The sequence below is a fragment of the Saccopteryx bilineata genome, chromosome 1 (genome assembly GCF_036850765.1).
Source record: "Saccopteryx bilineata isolate mSacBil1 chromosome 1, mSacBil1_pri_phased_curated, whole genome shotgun sequence".
Lineage (NCBI taxonomy): Eukaryota > Metazoa > Chordata > Mammalia > Chiroptera > Emballonuridae > Saccopteryx > Saccopteryx bilineata.
The window spans coordinates 158,705,334-158,721,896 of record NC_089490.1 but is presented as its reverse complement, the minus strand read 5'-3'; the positions used below and the strand labels follow the sequence as shown (position 1 = coordinate 158,721,896).

Genomic DNA, 16,563 nt, shown 5'->3' with positions numbered 1-16,563 from the left:
CTTGGGGACCCAGACTTTGAAATGACATCACTGGTTCGTCCTCCCTCCCTCCTTCGTGGCCCATCATCTCAATGCCACTATCTGAGTAACACTTCCCCTGCCTGCTCAGCCTCACCTGCCAGGTGTGACCTCAGGGGTCCCTTCCGCTCCAGCCCTTGACATGCCCCATACCCTGCTCAAGGTGGAGAGCTATCTTCTACTGTGTGTTTCTCTCCCCTACTAGAGATGAGCCCCCTTAGGACAAGGCCTTCTTCACTCACCTCAGTGCCCAGCACACTCAGGTGTTTGTGAGAAGGAGGGAGCCCACACCATGGGTGGTTGAGGAAAAGATGAGGGCCTTGTGCGGTGGCCCCAATTAGGCCTGTTCCCATTCTTCCACTTTACTGTTCGCTTCCCCTACAAAGAACCCTGTGAAGGTTCATTTTATGTACCAACTTGACTGGGCCACGGGATGCCCAGATATCTGGTTAAACACTATTTCCAGGTGTGTCTGATGGTGTTTCTGGAAGAAATTAGCATTTGAATAAGTGGACTGAGTAAAAATCGCCCCTCCACCAATGTTGGTGGTTATCATCCAATCTGTTGAGGGACTGACTAGAACAAAAAAGTGAGGAGGGAGGAATTCTATCTCTCTGCCTGACTACATGAGCTGGGACATGAATCTTCTCTTGCACTTGGGCTAGAATTTAAGCCTTTGCCTCTCTTTGATCTTAGCTTGCAGATGGCAGATCACGGGACTTCTCAGCCTGTCACCATGTGTACTACTGGTTCCGTTTCTCTGGAGAGCCCTGATTAATGCATACTCCTCCCCACTAAAGCAATTCTGGCACATGGCTTGCATTAGGCCATGTTTTGCTAGTGAATAAAGTTTTGTGCTGCCATAGACTGTCCCCCCAAAATTCGTATGTTAAAGTCTAATCCCCAATGTTAGGAGGTGTTGCCTTTGGAATGTGATTAGGTCATGAGAGTAAACTCTTATGAATTGGATTAGTGCCTTTATAAGAGACCCCAGAGAGCTCCCGTGACCCTTTCGCCATGTGAGGACACAGCCAAAAGATGGAGGCCTATGAACCAGGAAGTGGGCTCTCGCCACTGAACCATGATACCTTGGTCTTGGACTGCCCAACTTCCAGACCTGTGAGAAATAAACTTGTTTGTAAGCCCCCAGTCTATGGTATTCTGTTAGAGCAGCCCCAACACTCTAAGACATGTGCCTTAAAAGCTGACTCCCAGAGACAGAGCTCCCCACACACCCCTGCTTCCTGGAGCAGCCAGCTGATTCACAGGGGACCCACCTGTCCTTTGTTTCCTGTGCACCCCGCAGAGCCAGACGCTTCAGGGCAGGTCTGGCCTGATCTCCTCCTCTTCTGTTTTAGCTCCTTGACTTAGAAATAAAAAGGGGAAGCAGGAGTTGTCTCGCAGGGGCCTGGGCCTGTCTTATTTCTCAGTCTCATTTTACCCACATTGCTCTAGGACCCTGCTGCCCGATTAATAAAGTCGACCTTGCTCGCCACTGGGTTCCTGCTCTTCATGGGTAATTCCCTCAGATACTTTTGGTCCTTGGTCCCAATGGGACCACTGTGACCTCCCAGCAGAGTGAGGGGCCAGGTGTTTAGACCCAGACTCCACAGTGGGACTGAACACCTAGGGGACCCTTTGTCCACTGGTTCCCCTTCACCCCTTCAAATGCCGCCTGAGGCAGAACCCTGAAGGCATCGAGCCTGCAGTTGGGCAGAAAGGATCAGAAGACATCTCCTTCTTGGAAACAGCTCTTTACTGAGTCAGTAACACTATGTTGCATGATATCATATGTAGACAGGAGAATTACATGGTAGTGGAGATGGGCAGGAGTGCAAACCAGTTGCACATCTATTACAAGGAGGAGATGGCATCAAGGGTATTGGAATGGGGAGAGCGGCTGGTCTCTGAGTCAGTTTGGGAAGGAGACGGCTCCGCGCCCCACCTCAGGAGTGGTTGGCTCTGCTGGAATACAAAGGCGGGGCCACTTCGCAGCGAGGGAGCCAATGGGCGGCCTTCTCCCCGCTGGGGGACTTTCCCCTCGCTCCTTTCTACCCGGTGTGCAGAAAGTTGGAGGTGGAAGAGCGGTGATGTCCAAATGAGCCTCTGCTGATGCTCCGGCCCTTCCCTCCTGGTTCAGTTGTGCTGCTCATCATACAGACGGGGCCATGGGCCCTTCTGGGTCATGGTGGGGTGAGGTCAGTGGGCCGCTGTGGGCAGGAGAGCTGCCCTGTTACTCGGGGTTGGTCCTCCCCCAGCCACCACACAGGGGCGCACCCTAGGATGAACAGCAAGGGGGACGGCTTGCTAGGCAGCCCAGTGATCACAGCCTTGGCCTCCATCTCCCGAGTGCCGGGCGCCGCTTTGGCCGAATGCTCCAGTACCTGGAGAGGGTCCCCGCACTCCTGTTTAGATTTCTTCTGGAAAGCCCCTGTCAGGTGGGGGTGAGGATGAAGCAAGGACTTTTCTGGAGTTGTGGGAAACAACTGCCGAGCTCCAGGAGGCACGGTGCACAGGGCCCAAGATGAGGGAGTGGTGGATTTCTCTGTCCTGTGCCACACGGGGTGGGCCCTAGGACTCTGCTCCTGTGGTTACAGGGAGGGTCTGCTAGTTGCCAAATCCACCTTGTCCCTAGGATTTGGAGCCATATCTCCTATAAAGGTTTACCTGGGTCATTTTAGCCACTGGGAAGCCAGGAAACTCCTGGCTGGGGTAGGTGTGAGGATGCTGGAGGGAATGAAGTTGGTCGCAATTCAGAGACAGATTCAAGACCTTTCTCCCGAGGTAGCCGCCTCCCTGGCTGGCTCAGTCACAGGAGAGAGAGGTCTTCTGCCCTCTCCTCCTGCCCAGCCAGGGAAACCCAGCTGGCTCCCTGGCCAGCAGGGAGATGCATGTGTGTGTGCGTGTGTGTCTGAGGGCTGCTTTCCATGGTATGGGAACTACTGGGGAGCCCAAAGGTGTGGGGAAGCCTGGGGGCAGCCCCCTTTGGTATCAAAGGAGCACAATTGTCTGTATGGGAGGCTTTCTGGGGGCTCACCCTGCCCTGAGCCTCTGTCCTGGCATTTTATGTAGCAGTGTCTGGGACTGGGCACCCTCCTCAGTAGCGGATCTGGCTTCCTGGTGGGCCTGGGGGCCCAGGAAGACCAGGGGGACCCTGGATCCCTGGCTCACCCTTAGGCCCCACAGCTCCCCGCTGGCCGGGCAAACCTGTCTTCCCAGCAATCCCTGGTTTTCCCTGAGGCCCTGAGGGCCCTGGAGACCCTGGGGGCCCCTCTGGTCCTGGGGGCCCCACATCCCCTTTGGGGCCTGGCTGTCCTCTTGGGCCTCCAGTTCCAAAACTGCCTTTTGAGCCTTTGAGGCCTGGGAAACCTCGCAGGCCAACTGGCCCCCTTTCTCCTACAGGTCCAATTTCCCCAGGTTGCCCCTGAGGACCCTGGGGTCCCGGGGGGCCCAAGCTGCCAGGGTCTCCTTTTGGTCCTCTGCCACCAGCAGGTCCTTTCATGCCCACATCTCCTTTGAGTCCTCTTGGTCCTGGAGGGCCGGGGGCACCTAGGGTTAGAGAGAAGAGGGGAGAGGTCAGTCCACAAGGGATAGGTCTCATGAAGTCGATGCACGAGGGCTCGATAGATGCAAAGCCCAGGTCTGCCAACTGCAGGTTTGGGGAGTTCAGGCCTGTGACTTGCCTTCTGTAAGTTGGCTTAGCCATCTGTGAAGTAGGAATGAGAATATTCATGATTCTGAGTTAACACGTGTAAGTATCCAGTATGAGGCCCGGTGCATGGTGGGCACTTACTGTTCAGACTTCAGGGCTGTCCATAGTTCTACACATGCACTCAAGTTGGGGATAGCTGGACAGCTCTGGGAAATGGCCAAACCTGTCCAGGATGGTCTGTCCTGCTCCAGAGTCTGGCCTGGCCTTCTACAACTCCTCATGGTCTTTGTTTGCTATGCTCATCCTGCCACGCCCCACTCCCCACCCCAGGCTGTGCTAATGATCTGTTAGGCATCTGAGACCAGGAGTGAAGTCAGGTGTTATGGAGGAGAAGACCAAGACAGTGAGGCATAAGAAGCAGATGCCTCCCAGTGTGAGTGGGCCCAGCAACCACCCAGAACAGAGGCTGCTCCTCTAGGAAGCACACACTGATCACTCCAGTCTCTTCTCTGAGCTATTGGGGCTACTGCTTTCTGAATCTTTTAGTTGGCATGTAGAAGGAGAAGTCTCAGGTCAGAGAATACAGCCTTGGAGCCTATCTGGTGGACTCTGCTGGACTGTGGGGTCCCAGGACGATGGTGAGGGCCATGGCTTACATCTTCCACCCTGGGCCAGGAGCCTGGCAGGGGGCAACTCAGGATACACTTGAAGAGGGCGATTCACCAAACAGCTGTGGACACCTATTCCACCTGCCTAGGGCCTAGGGGAGATGCCAACGTGAAGATATACCCCTTCTTTAAGGAGCCCAGTCTAGCGCCCAAGCCAGGGCTCAGATGACCTGAATATCCTTCTGGCTGCATAGGCCTGCAAGTCATCACCTCTCAGAGCTGTGCTGACTGAGGACACAAAGCAGAGTGTAGCCATCGCTCTGCCCAAGGCACATCAGAATGCTTGGGAGCACAGAGGACAGACAACCATCTGGCCTCACTGGGATAGCAGCTGTGGAGAAGAGCTTTAGCCCCCCGGGGGCCAGGGCATAGTGAAGAAGGTGTGGCTTTCTTCAGCAGTGTGGGCATAGAAGTGGTGGGAAGAGGGAGCCTCGGGGCTAGCCTGGGGGATGAAGTCCTGTGCCATAGTCAGCTCTGTCTGAGAACTCTGCTGTTACATCATCCTCTTGGCAAGAAAATTCTAGCATGTTTGAGCTGGGTAGGAGCCAGTCCAATTCCTTCATTTCACAGAGGAGGCAACCAAAGCCCAGAGAGGGGAAGTGATATACCCAGAGGTCCCTGAGTGGAAACCAAAACCCAGGTGACTTCTCAGAGAGAAGGGATCCTGCCTGCTGGGAGTTGGGAGCCTGCCCAGTGGCTGTGGTGCAGGTCTGTGTCACGGCTCCTTCCTTGGCCGATGCTACCTGCTGCCACCCCACCCTCCCGCATGCTCCCCACCCCTGCTGTTCCTCTCTGTCTCCTTCCAAGAGTGTGTCTAAATGGGACAGAGTGTCTGTGAATACTGTCCTCTATTGCCATCTAAACTGGAAATGGGAACCCAGACAGAGTCAGCCCCATGAGGGCCAATAAAAACCTTCCAACAGTTCCTGCCACTGCCGGCCACACCCACTTCTTGCACACCGTGGGGATGTGACCCTGCGTGGGCTCGGCTCACGTGGCCTGCCAGCAGCACCAGCAGGGACTCCACTGTCAGGCTGGGGGCAGGGTGGGCATGGCCCTGTCTTGGGGGCAGCCTGAGATAGACCTTGCCCTCTGCTCCACAGCGATCCCCCCCCTGCCCCAACAAAACAGCCAGACAAGAGAACATGGGCACAGGGAGGTGCCCGAGCAGGGTCTTTTCCCTGCCTGGCAGGACAGGCTGGGAACTGGCAAAGCCACCACCCTGTCTGACCCCAACTCTGCTCCTGGCACCTAGGCCAGCTGAGGATGGAAAAAGCAGAGCCATTCAGAGGAGGTGCAACCCTGAGGCTGTGCAGATGGATGAGAGTCAGGCCACGGACGGACACTGGGCAAGTCCCTGCTCATTCGAAAAAATTGAGAGTTGCATTCAACAGTTCCTCATGGCCTCCATGGCTCCATGACCATCCTTGCTTCTTGGCCTGCTTTTTTTTGTTTTGTTTCCTTTTTAAAATTGATTGGAGAGAGGGGGAGAGAGAGAGAGAGAAAGAGAAAGAGAAACAGAGAGAGAGAAAGGAGGTGAGGAAAGAGAGATCAATTTGTTGTTTTGCATTCACTGGTTGATTCTTGTATGTACCCTGACCGGGAATCAAACCCACAACCTTGGCATATTGGGATGATGCTTAACTAACTGAGCTACCTGGCCAGGGACTCAGCCTGATTCTTTGGGCTCCTCGGGCTTGCCCCCAGATCCCTGCTTCTTCACTCTCTCCTCTTACCATCACTCTGTGGCTTCCATTCTCGTCCCCTGGATGAATGGCTCACAATCCCCATCCCTAGTCTTGACTCAGGAAAAGCCAGAGCAGTTTCATCTCGACCAGGAAACCCTGCCCTGCGTGGCCCCCAGGTCCAGCTAGAGCCTCCTCACTCTCAACTATTTCTTCCCATGCGACCATCTTTGGTGGGTGCTCTCTACTCCCTGGCCCCTGGAGCTGGATGCAAGGATTTCTAAGGGTTTCTATGCCAACAGCAGAGAGAAGAGTTCTCTCTCCCCCTCTGACTCACCTGCTCCCTCAGTCCTCTTCCTGGGGAAGCTCTCAGTGTAGCCCCTAGATGGGGAAGGCTGGATGCCCACATGCCCTGGGTTACAGTTTGTGGAGAAGCCCAGGCCACACCTCCACCTCATTTTCCCAGAAGTTGCAGTCCCCAGCACGAGTGATGAGTGGCAGGAGGATGACAAGGAAGGGGTTACCTCCTTCTCTATACCCCCACTGGCCTCGCCTCTGAGAACCCAGACAGGGTTCCCAGGCAATAAATAGCCTTGAGCACATCAAGCAGGGTGGCCTCATCCAGGGCCATTGCTGGGTGCCCGTGTTGCAGACAGTGGCCTTCATCGCTGCCTGTGTCACGGGCGGTGGATGGAGCCTGCGCCATGTCCTGCCCCTATGGTTGCCCCGCAGTATTCAGCCCTGACTCAGCCTCTGAACTCTCTGTGACCTGCCTGCTCGAGGAGAAGGGAAGATTGATTAAAGAAGTGAACATTTGTCCACAGAGTCTCTACTCTGTCCCCAGCACTGCACACTGAGACCATGGTCTCATTTTATGGAGGAGAAGCCATGGAGCACAGAGGGGCAACTTGCCCAAGATCACCACCCACTGAGGGGCAGAGACAGGTTCAAACCCAGGTCCAAGAAGCTCTGAAACCTGTGCTCCTTCATCCCCACCCTGCTGCTCATGCGGCTCATCACATGGTGGCTGGGCTCCTGGCCCTGTCCCTATCCCTGCCCTCCCTCTGCCAGGGCCTCCTCTCCTGGTGCTGCCCACAGAGCAGGGAAGGGGTAACCAGAAGGCCTGTCTTCTTCAGGTGAGCCAAGCTCCCGCCTGTCCTCCTGGGCCAGCCATGACTCATGCGGTCAGAGAGTGGAGAGCTGTCAGGACCTGGGTCTGGCTAGGGAGGAAGTCAACAACCTCAGTTTAGTGGTGAGCACAGGACGGAGACTGACCGAGGCACTGTCCAGGACAGGGTGCCCCTGACATTGCCAGGAATAGGATCTTGGTATCAGCAAAGCTACAGGGGATAGGACGGGAGCACTACGTGCCACTCTGAGCAGTGGGCACGTTTCAGGCACAGGAGGCATTGTGGGCGGCAGCAGCTGCAGTGTGGTGTTGGGAGCAGGGAACTGAGGACTCGGGAGTCCTGGGGAGGCCCGTAATCACTCAGGAAGCCAGAGGCTGTAATTAGGCCATCCTGGCCCATTAGGGCAGAGCCACAACTGACTGACTGTCTGGGACAAGTAGGTGGTCTGCTCCTGGTCTGCACTGGGAACAGGGAGGGGGAGGCGATGAGCAGAAGCACCAAGACTTTCAGGGCACCAACACTGCCAGCCAGGGGTGGGTGCTGCAAGGGCAGGGGACGCCCCAAGTCCACCCTCCAAAGGAACAAGCCAGCCTACAAGGGTAGAAGGACAGAGAGACAGAAGGGGTGCCTCTTGGTGAGTTGGCCTGGTGCCATGGAAGGCACACTGGCCTGGAGCTTTGAGGACTTGGGTTTGAGTCTCAGCCCTGGTACTGACACACTGGGGGCTGGGTAAAGCCCTGTCCCTCTCTGGACTTCAGGCTTCCCTCTGTTCAATGAGAGTATCGGCGGAGGTCTGCAACTCTCTATCCTGGCTTTTGTCACCCAAGGAGCAATGAAGAAAATACTAATGGACTTCCACTTCTATCTACAACTGACTAGTTTGTAACAGGCTGAACTCTCACCAAGTACAACCAGCATCATTAGATAAAATACCAACCCAGTTTTCTGAAGGCGTTGGAGAGAATTCAAGGGCCAAAAATCCCAGGGAGAAAGGAAACTCGTTGAACTAAGCCTGACATTTGTTGATTAGTAATGGGTTTGGGTAGAGAGGCCAAGAAGCTGAATAGAAGACCACAGCTGTCAGGCTGAGAAGCTGAGTAGGGTTTTCAGCAGCTTCAGTGGGGTGAGAGTTCAGGGCTGCTCAAGTTCACAGTCACAAGTCAGGAGAAAAGGAAACTGTGTGCATTTGCTATAAGGACCTCAGGGCAGAGCAGCTGAGCAGAACATTCAGCTTCATGTATTCAGTCTTGTGGCGCTGATGAGATGATAGTTCAAGGCGACACAGTGGCAGGGACTGAGAGGACCAGGTATCAGAAATCGGCCACCTGTCATGGCGAGGTCTCCTGCAGGATGGAAGGCTTGCCTGGTCCTTCTCATCAATCACTTTTTTTGCTGTTCAGCAGCAAGCAATCATCACTGCAGGCATTTTCCTCACTGCCACCTCCCCAGGTGCCCCCTCTGCCCTAAACAACAAAATAATGCGACATTCTCCACATTTCCCTTTTTAACATGTAAACTCTTGAACCCTTTGGGTGTGGGAGAAGAATGGAGGGTGGTGCTCATGGAACAAGACTGAATATTTACTTCCTCTCTATCTCCCTTTCCTGCCCATCCTCAGCTTCGACCCTTTGGTCATGCTTTCATTTATGCATTCAAGGAGCAAACGTTTGCTGAGTGCCTTCCAAGGGCTAGGCACTCTGCTGGGTGCTTCATGAGTAAGACAAGGAGCCCACCATCAAGCAAGCTGGATTCAGAATGATCCCTTCCATTAAGACACCTTTTATAGTTTACAAAAACTTATTCACACTGATACTCACAACTACAGGTAGGGCAGGTTTTTTTTTTTTAAGACTTTATTCATTTTAGAGAGAGACAGAGAGAGAGAAAGGAGGGAGGAGCAGGAAGCATCAACTCCCATATGTGCCTTGACTGGGCAAACCCAGGCTTTCGAACCAGCGACCTCAGTGTTCCAAGTCAACGTTTAATTCACTGCACCACCACAGGTCAGGCAAGGGCAGGTGTTTTATTTGTGGATGAGGAACCTGACTTGAAAGTAGCCAAGAACTTTGTCCAAGGTCATTCAGCTAATAAGCAATGATAGATGGTTTCCTGTCTCCAATTCCCATAAACACTATCTAGCATAGACACAGAAATCATCCTACAGAGTAGGAAGAGAGAAATCTTCTGAGAGGCTCAAACACTATAGAAATACCACAGGCTTTCTGTTCAGCAAATGGAGATTCAGAATTAATCACAGAGCTAAAAGAAGTCTTTGAGAACAGCTGGTCTTATCCCTTCAGCTACAGATTAAAAAAACAAATTAACCAAACAAATAAAAAAACAGAGGCTCAGAAAGGTTAAATGATTTTCCTAAGGACCCAGAGCAAGTCAGAAGCCAGGCTTCTTTCCCATGCAGTTCAAGAGTCCCAGCCTGACTATCAGCACTTGGCACCTTCCACATTGGCTGGGACCATTGCTGTCCTTGCTCTCCTTATTCTAGAGAGCAGCTCAGCTGCAGCCAGAGGGAGACTTCATTGCCAGTTCCAACATCAGTGCCTGTCAGCACCTATCTATGCATCAATAAGTGAACGACAAGTTCCTGTAGGAAAGCATGTATATTTTGTCCCTAAAATTTTCTTTCCGATATGAGACATTTTTCATGTGGTGATTTAACAACCAAGAGGAATGTTGGCCAATAAAAAACTATAAGCAGAGGTTGAACTAAGAATCAGATGTAGCTCACACAGATATCCCACCTTATTCTCCAGCTGAGGTCCTTTGGCAAGAACACTGCTTGTTATTAGCACACCAGCAAGTATAATTTCCTGTGACTATGGTTAGGTTATATTTAGAATAAGGTTCTCAAACAGTTCCCCTGCCAACACTTTTGGTCTCTCATCTCCTCCTTCTCCTCCCCTCTCTGCCCCCATCCTACACCTACCTAACAGGACTGAGCAGAAACACCTTGTTGATATTTGTATGCTCATGTTCTCAGTGCCTCCTCTTCTGGCTGGGCACTATGTATGTGCATCTCAGAGCCATGGCAAGGGGTCAGGATTTTAATTACAGTGTGCCCTTGAGCTCATTCCTTAACCTTTTCTTATGTCAGGTCACCTTCCTGTAACATCTTGGCCACTGTACAAAGTTGCTGGGAAGCTAAAATGAAAAAAAGTGTGTGAATGTGCTTTGTCCTGGGGAAGCTTTATATTTCACTTGCAACAAAGATACAAATTACTAGAGGATGAACCAAAGGAACTATCCACTAATGCCTTGATTGGAACACTGTATTCTAGAGGTCACACAGATAGGCTTCTTAGAAGAATACTGTGAAAAGATTTCGGTTACCAAGGAAATACTCAGAAACTGGCATTTTAGGAGAATGGTGTGGGAAAATTTCTGTTACCAAGGAAATACTCAGAAACTGGCTTTCTACAAAAATAGGACAACAGGCAAACAAAATCTACTCTCCCATGAGCCCCCAAACCACCAATCTTGATGAAAGAGAAAATGACCCTCAGTGGCAGTAGAAATGCTCAATGATACAAAATGAAGGCAACATACGTTTGAGACGAAATGGCTAAAGAGTACCAGAGAATCAGAGAGGTAAGTTCTAAGTCTGAGCTCTGTGGAGAGTACAGAGCTGCCTGGGATAGTGGGGGTCCCTGGAGCTCCCTGGATAACTGGGCCCAGATATTGTCCCCCCAAATGTCAACTATATGTTCTGGAACTACCAGATCTCTGTGGCTAACTATTCTGTTCTCTAGAGCCAAACAAGAGCTACTATATTTTTAGATTCAACATTCTTCCCACAAAGACGCAGACTTTATGGGGGATGGTCCAGGGAATCTGGGTATAGCTATACAAGTTCTTTGTGAAAAGAAACCCTGATTAGCAGTCTTTGGGATCATTTTCCAGAGAAAAACTGTTGGCATTATTGCTGTGAAGGACTAGAATAGAAAAAAAACACAACCCAATAATGTTCAAGGGTTGAATTGTGTCCCCTCAAAATTCAAATGCTGAAGTACTAACCCCCAGTACTTGGAAATAGGGTCTTTGGAGGTAATCATGTTTTAATGCAATCATTAAGGTGGCCCCTAATCCAGTATGCCTGGTGTTCCTATGAAAAGGGTTAATTTGGACACAGAGCCTGACACCCAGAGGGAAGATGACATGCCTCCAGAGTTGTGTCTTGGGGAGTCAGGAAGGGAAGGCTCTAACAGTGTGGTTGGCTGGTTGGCTGAAACATGGGCCAAAAGGAGACCCACAGAGAATGGGTTAGAAGTGCTGGACCAGCTTCGGTTTAACGTAGAGGAAGAGATTCAAAGACTTAGGGAGATTGAAATGTTGGCGTGGATCTGTCATTTCAGACCAGTCACCCAGAAGACGTGCCTTTCACCACGGCTGTGTGAAATAAGTTTGTGAGGGGCGCCCAGCACCCTAGGAGAGCTCTGTGATTGCTCTTCTCTGTAGGCCACACCTCTCAGGAGGAACTGCAGTCACTGAATTCGGAAACCAGAATGGGGGTGTGTGTGTGAGTGGATCCCATTTCAAGGAGGCAGCGGCCAACTAGCAGCACTCAACCACCAGAGGCACGGTGGGTGTGGTTACTGACTGGACAGTCACAGCAGCAACCAGAATGGTCGGATGTGCTAGGCTGTTAGTTCTCTGAGCATGGTGTTCCTAGAACTGAAATGGAAAGGAAACCTACTAAATTCTTACTCTGTGTAAGCAGAAAAGTTCTAGGTCAAGTGAATAAAGTCTAATCTGAATCATTAAAACAAGGGTCATGGCCCCTCAATCAGTCCCCAGACTTGAGCCAGTTTACAGACCCAACACCCCTTGAATGAAAGGAAGACTGGGTCCACTTGATAAGGGACTCCAGCACACTATCAAATATTTATACTGTTAAGCTTTGTCCCAGCCTTATCCAAAAGGACCTAGGCCCTTTCATTGGGTACCTGCACTGGAAAAAAGGAAACAATCAGACCTTTGAGGACTACTGGACACAGGGTCTGAACTGACACTGACCCCAGGAGACCCAATGTCACCAACGAGCACCTGCACAGGTGCTCACGAAAGCCAGGTGATCAGTGGAGTTTTAACTCAAGTCCATCTCACGTGAGCCCAGTGAATAGTTATTTCCTCAGGTCTGGAATGTAGAATTAGAATAGACATACTGAAAAGAAAAGAAAAGAAAAGAAAAAAGAACAGATATACCGAGCAGCTGACAGCCCCCCACATTGGTCCCCAGGCCTGAGGAGAGAGGGATATTAGGAAAATAGTGAAGCAAAGCAATACCATGTTCCTGGAAGGACTGCAGAGATTAGTGCCACCATCAGGATTTACGGGATTCTCACCACATCCCCATCCATATCTCCTACCTGGTCGGCAAGGAGTGAGAAGAGGATTATGTAAACTTAACCAGGCAGTGACTCCAGATGTGGCTTCATTGTTGAGAAAATTAACACATTCCCCGGTATGCAAATACATTTAACAAATGCCTTTGGGTCCATCCCTGTACAGAAGGCCCACCAGAAGCGTGTGCTTTCTGCAGGTAAGGCCAGCATTACACCTCCACTGTTCTCCCTTGGGCATCTATCAACTCTCCAGGCTGGTGTCAGAATTTAGTTTTCCGAGATCTTGATAACAGGGTCCCTTTCCCTTCCACAGGATACCTCACTGGGCTACTGAGAACATTGTGCTGATTGCACCTAGTGAGCAGGCAGATAGCTCACTCTGATACAGCCCTATTTGTAAGACATCTGTGTGTCACAGGGTGGGAAACAAGTCTGACAAATTTTAGGGTCCTTCCACATCGGTGAAATTTCTAGGGTTCCTGTGGATGGGGCATGTTCAGGTATCCCTTCAAAGGTAAAGGATACAGGCCCTGGCCAGTTGGCTCAGTGGTAGAGCATCAGCCTGGCGTGCAGGAGTCCCGGGTTCGATTCCCGGCCAGGGCACACAGGAGAAGCGCCCATCTGCTTCTCCACCCCTCCCCCTCTCCTTCCTCTCTGTCTCTCTCTTCCCCTCCCGCAGCCAAGGCTCTATTGGAGCAAAGCTGGCCCTGGCACTGAAGATGGCTCCATGGCCTCTGCCTCAGGCGCTAGAATGGCTCTGGTTGCGGCAGAGCAATGCCCCAGATGGGCAGAGCATCGCCCCCTGGTGGGCATGCCCGGTGGCGCATGCGGGAGTCTGTCTGCCTCCCCGTTTCCAACTTCAGAAAAAATACAAAAAAAAAAAAAAGGTGAAGGATACATGTCATATCTGGTCCCTCCTACAACCAAAAGGAGGCATCACACCTGGTGGGACTGTTTGGGTTTGGGAGGCAACATATTCCTCATCTGAGTGTGCTACTCCTGGCCCATTTACTGAGTGACCCAATAAGCTGCTGGTTTTGAGAGGGCTCTGCAGCAGGTTCAGGCTGCCATACAAACAGCTCTGTCACTTGAGTCATCTGATCCAGCAGGTCCAATGGTGCCGGAAGTGGCAGTGACAACAGGGATGCTGTCTGGAGCCTTTGGAGGGTCCGCACAAGTAAATGGCTCAGCAGGCCCTTAGGATTGGGGGCCACAGCCTCGCTACCCTCTGCAGTTAACTGCTCTCCTTATGAAAATAGTTCTTGGCCTGCTATTGGGCCTGAGGAGAGAATGAATGCGTAGCCATGGGCCAGCAAGTTACCATGCAACCTGAGCTGACCATTGTGAACCAAGTGTCCTCTGACCCCCCACTCCATACGGCTGGGCATGTAGAGCCGCACTCCATCATCAAATAGACAAGGAATATAGGTGATTAGGCCTGAGCAGGCCCTGAAGACACAAGAAAGAAGTGGCCCAAATGCCTATGGCCCCCATTCCTGTGACACTGCCTTCCTCTATGGCTTCATGGGGCGTGCCCTACGATCAATCAGTAAATAGGGGAAGAGACTAGGTTCAGGTTCTGCACAATATGTGGGCCTCCGCTGAAGGTGGACAGCTGCAGCACCGCAGCCCCTCTCTGGGACATCCCTGAAGGACAGTGGTGAAAGGCCATCCTCCCAGTGGGCGGGACTTCAGACCGTGCACTTGGCTGTTCTGTTTGCTTGGAAGGAGGAATAATCAGACAGGTCTTCAAATCATGTCGTTTCATTCAACGTCATTTTGTTATAACGTTGATGAGAAAAACAAAAGGTCAATTCCCAGCCAAGGCCACTGTGTGGAGTTTGTACGTTCTGCTCATGTTTTCACGGATTCTCTTCAGAGGCTCCGGTTTCCTCCCGCACCCTGAGGATGTGCACATTAGGTGATTGGCATTTCTACATCGTCCCAGTCTGGGGGAGTGTGGATGCGTGACTGGCCCTGCTATGGAAGGGTGTCCTGTCCAGGGTGGGGTCCTACCTTGCACCCTCAGCTTCTGGGAGAGGCTCCAGCACCTGAGACCCTGAACTGGAATAAGCAGGTTGGAAAATTATTTTCTCATTTGTTTTTATTCATCTTTCCCAGTGTATGTATAGCTCACATGTCTTTCAATGTTTAATATTAGAAGTGTTTTGGGTCTCTGTTTATTAGTTTGGTGATGTTTTTGTAACCAGAAATATGCTGTGAGAACCTAACTTTGTTTATATCAACTAACTTATGGTAAAATTGGGTTTTATATTGTTTCATTTTTAGTCACAGTTTCCAAGAACCTACTGACAACATTAAATGAGAATTTATTGTGTACCAATTCATAAGCTGTGGCCAATGAGTTGGCTGGATGTTCAGGGACTTGGAAAGAAGACAATTAGAAAATTAGTGTCACACTGTAGTCACACTGTGACTACAATTGTGTGACAAAATTGTTGAAACAAAATTTGGAGAAGAAGTATGTGAATAGTTCTCTCTGAATGGGTAAACCATGTGAAGACTTGTGTCCTATGTGAACACTTACCAAAGGGTGACCTCAGCAGAGGAGGATTTTTAATAGGCAAGTGGATAAGAGGGCCTATCTGTGGAAGCCAGTCAGCCTCTTCCCCAGGCCCTTGTCATCCAGTGGGCTCATGAACCCCGTGGCCATGGTGACTGTGTTGGAAGTTATTCATGGTTTTAGCAGCATGCACAAAGGCTGACCTGGTTAGAGCCACTGCTGGGAGCCCAACCTGTCAACAGAAGAGACCAACAGCGAATCCCTCATGTGGCATCATTCCCCAGGGGAATCAGCCAGCTGCCTGGTGGCAGGTAGGTTACCTTGGACCACTTTCCTCATGGAAGGGACAGTGCTTTTTTCTTATGGGAAGAGACACTCACTCTGGATATGGACATGCCTTCCTGCATGCAATGCTTCTGCCAAAACTACCACCACGTGCTTACAGAATGCATCCATCTGCATGGTATTCCACACAGCATTGCTTCTGATCAAGGAACTCACTTCACAGTGACTACAGTGTGACAATGGGCCTGTGATCACAGGATTAATCGGTGTTACCATGTTTCCTACCACCTTGAAGCAGCTGGCTTGCTGGAAGGGTGGGATGGCCTTTGAAGACTGTTACAGTATCAGTCAGGGGTCAAACACCCTCAGGGCTACATATGCTCTGAGTCAGTGTCTAATATGTAGTGCTGTTTCTTTGATAGCCAGGATTCACAGGTCCAGCGTTCAGGGGGGAAATGGAAGTGTGCCACTCACTGTTACCCTTAGTGACCCAATAGAAAAGTTTTGCTTCTTGTTCCCACAATCTTATGCTCTGTTGGCTTAGAGATCTTAATTCCAAAGGGAAGAATGTTTCTGCCAGCAGACACAACAATGATACCATTGAACAGGAAGTTAAGACAGCTTCCCAGAGACTATGGGCTCCTCATGCCTCTGTCTTAACAGGTAAAGAAGCTATGATGCTGACTGGGTGACTGATCCCGACCACCAAAGAGAAACTGGACTACTACTCCACAATGGAAGGGTATGTCTGGAATATAGGCGGTCACTTAGTATGACCTGTGATTAAAGTCAATGGAAAACTACAACCCAATCCAGGCAGGACTACTACTGGGCCTTCAACAATGAAGGTTTGGATCACCCTGCCAAGTAAAGAATGGTGACCAGCAGAGTTGCTTGCTGGGGGCAAAGGGACTATGGAAAGGGTAGTGGAAGAAGATAGTTACAAGTATCAGCTATGCCCATGTGGCCAGTTATAGAAATAAAGACTATAGTTGTTAAGAGTATTTCCTCCTTATTGTGTTATTAGTATATAAACATTTATATCTTTGTTTCTTTCCTCTCTTACCCCTTTATCATGTAACATAAAATATAAAATGTACTGATTTTATATCACAGTATTTAAGTACTGTAAACTTTATGTCATAGTATTTAAGTTATAAGATATCAAGGACAAGAGTCAGCATCACTGAAGGACTCTGCCTCCTCTTCTGGGCAAGAGGTTACTGTGTTTTTGGTTGTACACA

The 16,563-nt window shown here is 50.7% G+C and overlaps 1 protein-coding gene across 1 annotated transcript in view; it reads right to left on the bottom strand.

Moving 5' to 3' along the window:
- Positions 1–1,756: 1,756 nt before the first annotated feature.
- The window catches only part of SCARA3 (scavenger receptor class A member 3), a 38,926-nt gene continuing 24,119 nt past the window's right edge, over positions 1,757–16,563 (bottom strand). Inside the window, exon 6 of the mRNA XM_066278573.1 lies at positions 1,757–3,567. Within this exon, the coding sequence (XP_066134670.1) occupies positions 3,116–3,567 (452 nt within the window). The 3' untranslated portion in view covers positions 1,757–3,115. The remainder of the gene's footprint in view (positions 3,568–16,563) is intronic.